The 8,433-nt window shown below is 42.0% G+C and overlaps 1 protein-coding gene across 1 annotated transcript in view; it reads left to right on the top strand.

Moving 5' to 3' along the window:
- Positions 1 to 8,433, top strand: part of LRGUK (leucine-rich repeats and guanylate kinase domain containing) — a gene marked incomplete at its 5' end in the record, with an annotated part of 33,506 nt that overhangs the window by 3,575 nt on the left and 21,498 nt on the right. Inside the window, 3 exons of the mRNA XM_010014341.1 lie at positions 1,728 to 1,847; positions 5,167 to 5,263; positions 6,386 to 6,499. Of these exons, the coding sequence (XP_010012643.1) occupies positions 1,728 to 1,847; positions 5,167 to 5,263; positions 6,386 to 6,499 (331 nt within the window). The remainder of the gene's footprint in view (positions 1 to 1,727; positions 1,848 to 5,166; positions 5,264 to 6,385; positions 6,500 to 8,433) is intronic.

The raw sequence follows: 8,433 nt of genomic DNA, 5'->3' as shown, positions 1-8,433 counted from the left end.
GCCCGATAGCACAGCAGAGGGCCAGGATCCCCTCCCGGAGCTGCTGCTCACGCTCTGGGGGTGCACCCAGCACACGGGGGGGTTCTGGGCTCAAGTGAACACTGAAGCCGGGTCATGGGGAGCTTCTCCTCACCCAACACCCCCAAGTCCTCCTCAGGGCTTCTCTCTACCACTAATGTCAAAGAAGAGAAAGACAGCCTTAACAGCTCAAAAAAATCACGTCAGGAGGAAGATATTTCTTGAACTGAACAGAATGTCACAACTTAACACTTTCAGATAAGTATTTTTAAGATGTATTTTTACCTTCTCCAAAATTTTTCATGTATTATGCAAAATTATTGTGCTTATATTGTCTAATGTCTTATAAATGCCACCAAACAGCACAGCAAGAAAAACTCCTTCAATCTCCCAAGGGTTCTGCTATTGTCTTGCTTTAAAATAGCCTAGTGGATGGAACACTGAACCAGGATCTGGGTTCATTTCACAGTTTAGTAACAGCACATATGTACACACTTGAGCCAGCCTCTTAATTTATTAGATGTATCTGTTGTGTCTTCTGTGAGGCTGGTACTCCATAGAGAATTAGGAGACTCAATTGCATTATTATCTCAGTGCTTCTGAAGCATCAAGTCCCATTATATACCAATAGACTGGTAGATAATAGAGCTGGTTTGCTGATCCTAAAATAGGAGCAAAGCCATTACTTTGAAATCTCTTTCTTCCACGCTTGTGTTGGATGGTTATCATTACTTCTTAGTTACTTACTTAGAAAAGGTCAAAGAAATATACTCTGGTTTCAAGAATTTGCATTTATCTGTTTAAATCACATTAAATGGAAGCTAAATACGCATAGGTCATTTTCATCCACTTTAAATTTATTTAAAGCTATTTACTAGTTAAAAACAAGTGGGTTTGGAGCTATTTCAACTATTTCTGACATATTATTGAGTGGTTTAATCGTAAGATCTAGCTGAGGTTTAAAAATGAGGGTCCACAGTTGCATTCCATTTTTAGCTCTCTACATAAATTACTGGACACTCAAAAGTGCACAACTGCTTTTCATTCCAGTATTTACAGCTGGAAGTGGAAACCTGAGGATCTAACCATCTGCTCAGCATGGAGAAAATGGAGGGCTTTGTATTTTTCTAGCACTTTGGGTTCTTTTATTGTGGTGCTGTTTGTGTTCAGTGGAGTTGAAGGATCTTAGTGGTTTTCATTGTATTGAATTGAAGAGTTCTTTACAAATTGCCACCTTCATCTGGCAAGGCCATGGAAGTCAGTAAGATTCCATGCAGGAGTGTGGAAAGATTTGTAGGATTGAGTCCAAGTTCATGCTAGGCTCATTATCCTCACCATTAAAACATTACCAGCTCTGCAATAGACTTGGAAAACTCTTAAACAAATCCCAGCCACACTGTGACTGCAGAGGGAGCTTTAGAAAAGGCTATAAATCAGAGAAGATTATAGTAGATAGAACATTATTCCTTTGGCAAAAGAGACCCAGGGGTCTTTAATGCAGCATTTTGTGCTATTTTTATGTTTAGAGCATATCAAACTGAACACATGCTTCTCCTGATTGTTGTCTACACTGTGAACAATGCGAACAGTGTGATAGACAGATGAGATGAGTTGAAATGATGATAAAGTCTCTCTAGAAGCTTTATACAAAGTCGCTATAGATTTCATTTGTGGGTAATGTGACAGCTCCTGCTTTTCCTTTCTTGTAGCACTTTACCTTGTCTTGATGCTCCCTACCCCATGCTGGTATTAGCTGGCCCTGTAGCCTGTGGTAAGAGAGAGCTCACTCACAAGATCTGCAGACAGTTCAACAATTTCTTCAGATATGGGTAAGTTTGCTCTGTAAGTTGAAAACACCAAGTGATCCAGGCCAGAACTGCTGCTGCTTTGGTGGCGGTTGTTTCTCTTTATAAAGAAGTTAAAGACAACCAATAAATGTTCATTGTTCTGCATTTTATCTCTTCCCAGGGCTTGATTGCCTGAAGTCATCACATACTTCTTAAAAGAAAAGCTATTTAAATGCTCATGTTCTTTTCAAAGGTGAACAGCAAACAAACATGTGTCATTTAGTGCTCCTTTTATTGATCTGTCTATCTCTGCTCACTAATGCCCCTCAACCAAAGCATCTGTTTAGATATGCATGCATTTCTCTTAATTCCTGTAATGTACCTGCATGTAACACATTAGCATGCATGTGCTGAGGGCATCCAGAAGCTAAGAAAAGAAGCAAGTGCAGTTGCTGGACCAGTTTATTATCCTGGGATTAGTGTTATCAAAGCAAACGGCACCTTTCAGTTTTCACCACCTGCTGGGAGGACTAATTCTCCCTATCTGAAAGGCCTGAATTATAATGATCCTTACTGAGCTCCCTGTGTATTTAGTGAAGAGAAACTATCTCTTCCCAAGGGAGGTTCAGCCTTTGTGAATCACTTCCCTGAGGGTACCTACCTACTTCCACTGCCCAAGAGATAGGAAGTCTGGCTAAGTTTAGCTGGTGCTTAAAGTTAGGTGGTGCAAGTTGTTCCTCTTACCACCCATTCCATTCTCCAAGATAACTGATTTTCATAGGTCTTATAGCACATGCTATTCAGCCCCAGTCTATGTTCCCATACATGTTATATTGTCTGTCTTCTATTTTCTCTTTTATTACACTGATTTATCCATTCATCTTCAACCAGACTTTGGCCATAGTTTCACATATATTGCCACAGTAGGACCTGGGTCTCTGTTTGTGCACTTGTGAATTGTAAGAAAGGGACCATGGGCACATACATATGTGAGAATGAAACCTCTTAGCATCACAGGACCATATTCTGCATGTCAGTGTGATGTCTAGTAGTAGCCTTCTTCTCTAATACATGATGATGAAGAAGCCTATATGTATTTCTGCCTGCTCTGTACTCAGATTGTAACCACTTGCTGGTTTAGGTCATAAAACTGGCAAGTTGAAAGGACATTTTAAGATTGTATGACTGGAAAAAGGACTTTTTGCCCTTCTTTAAAGCAACTACAATGTTTTGAAAGACTACATTGGAAATGACAAACTAACTGAAAGCCAAGTGAGATTTTCCAAGCACTGTGTAGGGTTTTTTTAAGAGCATTGTTTTTCTACCAAGTATTTTGTTTTCTAAAAGCTTTATGCATGAGGGGAAAACAAAAAAAGGGGGCGAGAGACAGAATCTTAACAGAGCAGAAAATTGCAACCATAAAGCAAAGTTGTATTTTAATTATTCAGGGGAGATTTCAGCAATTTTCTGGCTTCTACCTTTAGGTTTCAAACATTCCACTCATTAAAAATGTATTTCACGCAGGAAACCCTGGCAGTTGGAATGTAAACATGGCCTTGCAATTCAAAAGGGTTGTAATGTTGAAAAGTGTTTCAAGAAATCAAGTGAAATTGGACCTTCAAACCATCTGGCTGGTGCTTAGGAGTGACCTTTAAAGCTCGATGCGTTCATAATATCTTAAAGAAAATCAGGCCTTTGAAGTGGAGTTTTAGAGCCCATGTGTAGCACACTGTTCTCTTTGTCATAGCTTGCTGATGTAAAAGAAAGTGGCACCCTCTAAATGCTGTGGCGGTGAAGATCTGACAAGCTCTGCTTTATTGACTAAACTTGTGTTGTGGTTTAACCCCAGCCCCATGCAGCCGCTCGCTCACACTCCCTCCAGTGGGACAGGGAAGAGAACTGGAAGGTAAAATGGGTTGAGATAAAGCCAGTTTAACAGGGAGAGCAAAAGTTGTGCATAAGCAAAGCAAACTAAGGAATTCATTCACCACACAGAATCCCAGACTGGTTGGGGTTGAAGGGTTCATAAAGCTCCTCCAGCTCCAACCCCTGCCCCAGGCAGGGACACCTTCCACTAGAGCAGGTTGCTCCAAGCCCCTGTGTCCAACCTGCCCTTGAACACTGCCAGGGACGGGGCAGCCACAGCTTCTCTGGACACCCTGTGCCAGCGCCTCAGCACCCTCAAACCTTCACAGGCAGGTGTTCAGCCATCTCCAGGAAAGCAGGGCTCCACCATGCTTAACGGGGACTTGGGAAGACAAACGCCATCACTCTGAATGTGCCTCCCTTTTTTCCTTCTTCTTCCAGCTTTATATGCTGAGCACGAGGCCGTATCTTGTAGAATATCCCTTGGGTCAGTTGGGGTAGCTGTCCTGGCTGTGTCCCCTCACAACTACTTGTGCCCCCCAGCCTCCTCACTGGTGGAGTGGGGTGAGGATCAGAAAAAGCCTTCAAATCATAGAATCCACTAGGTTGGAAAAGACACTTAAGATCATCAGGTTCAACCTTTACCCCAGGTTCAACCTACCCCCAGGACTGCCAAGGCCACCACTAAACCATGCCACCAAACGTGTCACCTTGATGTTGTGTAGGCACTGCTCACCAATAACTAAACCATCCCTGTGTTATCAACGCTGTTTCCAGCACAAATCCAAACCACAGCACAAATCCAAACCACAGCCCCACAGTGGCTACTATGAAGAAAATTAAATTTCACATCCAGCCAAAACCAGCACAATTTCTTTATGGTTTATAACCGGTTTACAATGAGGGTTTTGGGGTTTGTTTAGGGCTTTCTTAGTGTTTCATCCTAGTAGTAAGCTCATGTATCTGTGGTTTATCCTATTGTTCTTATGTGGTGGCAGGTAGTTACTTTTCCTGCCTTGTATCCCACTTTTCTCCCTAGTTTCAGGATTGTTTCTCCCCTTTACTATTAGCAGTCTGTTTAAAGGTTGGTCTTTATAATCTCTTTCTTAACCTCAGTTCAGCCTAACTCTCAGTCTCCTTTTCCATATTTAGGATTCTACTTTATATCATCCACAAGCTGACATGACTGGGAAAAAAATGGTTTCATCATTTCTCTATTACAGGGTGCTGTGACAGCTTCAGTTCAGGCTACCCTGGACTGGGAGGGGATTTATAACCAAAATGTAATGTTACATTGAAACTTCTTTTTTGTATTTATGGCTTGATCTTTCAAACATGCAGCATTAGTGCTGTGATTTGCACCTCATATTTCTTCTCTTCTTAAAAATAAACTGATTTGTAGCATTCTCCCATTCCCTCCCTCTCCCCTCCTATTCCAGAGCTGCTTCTATGATTGAAACCAGATTATTTCTTTATTATACCATCTATCTTCCAGTCCGTGTCACACTACCAGGGAAGCTTACTTTGGAGAAGAAAACAGACTTGATTACTATTTCATTTCTCAAGAAGCATTTGATGAAATGGTGAACACAGTAAGTACCCCACTAGTATCTTAGTAGGCCCATTTCCTACACCCAGAGTGAACTCAGCTTCATGTCCAGGTCTGATTTTGATTTGTATTATATTAAGTTTGTGTGTGTAGGCTTATTCACTCACAGTCATGTAGCTTAAGTTTATAGATGGAAACCACAAATCTGTTGTGTCATTGTATATTTATTCTGTCTTGTATGAACATAGAGAAACCATTAACTGGGCATAATGGTCACTAAGAATATTTAAACAGTCATATAATGTAGAAATAAACTTACTTCTATATGCACATATGTGTGTGCAGGGAAGAAAACGCCTTAAATAGTTGATATCTTTTTTCTTTGTTATTTCCAAATCTTCCAGCAACCCCATAGGGAACACAGTCTTTGAAAGCTTAGCAAATTCACCCTGAAGGCATTGTGTTTCTCTCTGAAGGCAATGTGCCTGCAGCTACTGTTTCTGATGCCTTTTGCTGCCTGCAGTAAAACATTGGCTTGAAAAGCCACAACAGAGCTCATTATTTGTACATATACAAATGGGGGAGCCAACACAGTCTTAAGCAACTGATCTGGTCCTAAATGATAACTCTTAGTAATCAAATAGTTTCATTTTAAAAGCATATAATCTGCTTACGTCTCTCTAGAAATACTAATGGGAAGCAAAGTTTCAGTTGTCAGGTTTTAACTTTGAAATTTCTTGGCCAATTATACATTCTCCTTGCAGATCTGTTTCTGTCCTCTCTTTGGCATCTTCTCTTTTATATGGCATGGCCATATGGTTTGATGTAATGTCAAAAGAAGGATGCCCCTTGCTTTAGATCTCGCTTTCTTTACAGTGTAAATGAATAACCAAGAAAAGCTGTAACCTGTCAGCAGCTTGTTTTCAAGACACTGGTGTTTTATTATCCATGAACAATGTACAAGCACATGCCCTGCAGGAATGACTACGTGCTCTTCTCTGCTAATGTTGTGCTCCCATTGGTCTCATTATCATTGATGGTTTAGGCAGGGAGAAACTTTGTAGGGAATAAAACCACGGAAGTCCAGAGTGATTATGCTCCTTTAAGGATGTTCTTTCCCTTAAAGTATTTCCTTTGTCATTATAATTGCTGTTTTGAATTTCAGGGGAAGTTTATAGCAACCTATAAATACAATGGATATTACTACGGACTTGCAAGAGACACTGTAGAATCAATTGCCAGAGAGGGTCTTGCAACTTGTGTTCAATTAGAATTAGAGGTAAGGATTACTAATTGCCTAACCAGTTTTGACTGAGTCGTTCTTTAACCTGCCAGAGGGCAGATTGAGATGAGCTCTGGGGCAGAAGCTCTTCCCTGTGAGGGTGCTGAGGCGCTGGCACAGGGTGTCCAGAGAAGCTGTGGCTGCCCCATCCCTGGCAGTGTTCAAGGCCAGGTTGGACACAGGGGCTTGGAGCAACCTGCTCTAGTGGAAGGTGTCCCTGCCCGGGGCAGGGGTTGGAGCTGGAGGAGCTTTAAGCTCCCTCCCAACACAAACCATTCTGTGATTCTGTGAGAACTATCCTGCAGAGGAATTCACGCAGTTTGACTAAAGTTTGGTTCAGCTGCCTGGGCATATCCACTTGGTGACACAAAAGACACTCCGTGGCCTTCTGCCCAGCCTGCAGCTGCTGCTGATACATTTGAACTAGTTGTGTGGGCTAATTACAGTCATTGGAAATATGGTGGTTTGGTCAGAACTGCATATTGAGCTCTACTGCCTGTATCAAGTAGCTCTCCGTTGACTATGTGTTACCCACACCACTCTTTCAATGGACACCCACGTTTAGTCAGATGGATCCTTCTGCTGGCTTCTTAACAGTTTCTGGCCTATTTTTCCAGTGTTCAGCAGCCTCATGTCCCCACCACATCACCAGCACTTACCATTACAGTATCCTCAGCTTTTCAGCCACGTGCTTTCCACCCATCTGCAGCTTATAGTGGGACTAGTCTAGAGCTGCACACCTACTGATCACCCCTGAAAGAATGCCACGTTTCTCCTTTGCTGCTGAAGCAATGCAGGCCTGAGGCTATATTTTGTGCAGAACTATTAAAAGATGCAATCTCTTTGAGGGATGACTTTACCCTCTGTGAGATTTGTCAGGTGCACATGCACAGATGGTAGAATCTCTGAAGTCATGCTGCGTTAGGAAACTGGGTCACAAACAGAGTGTCAAAACCTGTCTATTAGAATCCCAAAAGAATAACTTTTTAGCTCATTTTTTAATTATCTACTTCTCATTATCTTAGAACAAGATTTACTAGTGAGGGGTTGAGGTGACAAAAAGGAAAGGCAGGATACATTTCCTTCCAAATTCTGTCTACGTAATAAGCTCCATCTTTATGAGCTTCCAAAATGAGAGACTCTACAGTGCCTGGAATGTGATACTGAGTGTTGCTTGGTTTCACTGTAGGACTTAGCTCTACCTCTGGGGGATTACTGTGAGTTAACAGACACTACAACACTTCATGATAGATGGAGGAAAAGAACAGAGATAAAAAGAGAGATGTAGGGGACTGCAGTGCTACCATAGGATCCTGTGTCGTGCATCCAGAGTTAGGGGAATGACTAAGCAGAATTGAGCAAAACTCAAAGCTAAATTTAATTAATATTAAGATGATTATTTTGCTTGTGAAACTGATGTTCAAGAAAATAGTTTTTCAGTTAAGGACCTTAGTGTTCGTAAGGCGTTTTAATCTGCTTTGGCTCATATAAATCTGTACATGTTTACTGGCTTGCATATAAATGTACAAATAACAGAATGGCAGCATCCAGTATCTGAAGGGGCTACAAGGATGCTGGGGAGGAACTCTTCATCAGGGACTGGAGTGACAGGACAAGGGTTGATGGGTTCAAACTGCAACAGGGGGAGTTCAGGTTGGAGATAAGGCAGAAGCTCTTCCCTGTGAGGGTGCTGAGGCGCTGGCACAGGGTGCCCAGAGAAGCTGTGGCTGCCCCATCCCTGGCAGTGTTCAAGGCCACGTTGGACACAGGGGCTTGGAGCAACCTGCTCTAGTGGAAGGTGTCCCTGCCCGGGGCAGGGATTGGAGCTGGAGGAACTTTAAGGTCCCTTCCAACACAAACTATCCTATGAGTCTATGATTCTATGTCAGTGCTAAAATATAAGTAGCTCCTTGCTCAAATGGTCAACAATT

This window comes from Nestor notabilis, unplaced genomic scaffold (genome assembly GCF_000696875.1).
Source record: "Nestor notabilis isolate BGI_N333 unplaced genomic scaffold, ASM69687v1 scaffold11225, whole genome shotgun sequence".
Taxonomy (NCBI): domain Eukaryota; kingdom Metazoa; phylum Chordata; class Aves; order Psittaciformes; family Psittacidae; genus Nestor; species Nestor notabilis.
The sequence above is the reverse complement of the archived record's forward strand: the minus strand, read 5'-3'. Positions and strand labels throughout refer to the sequence as shown.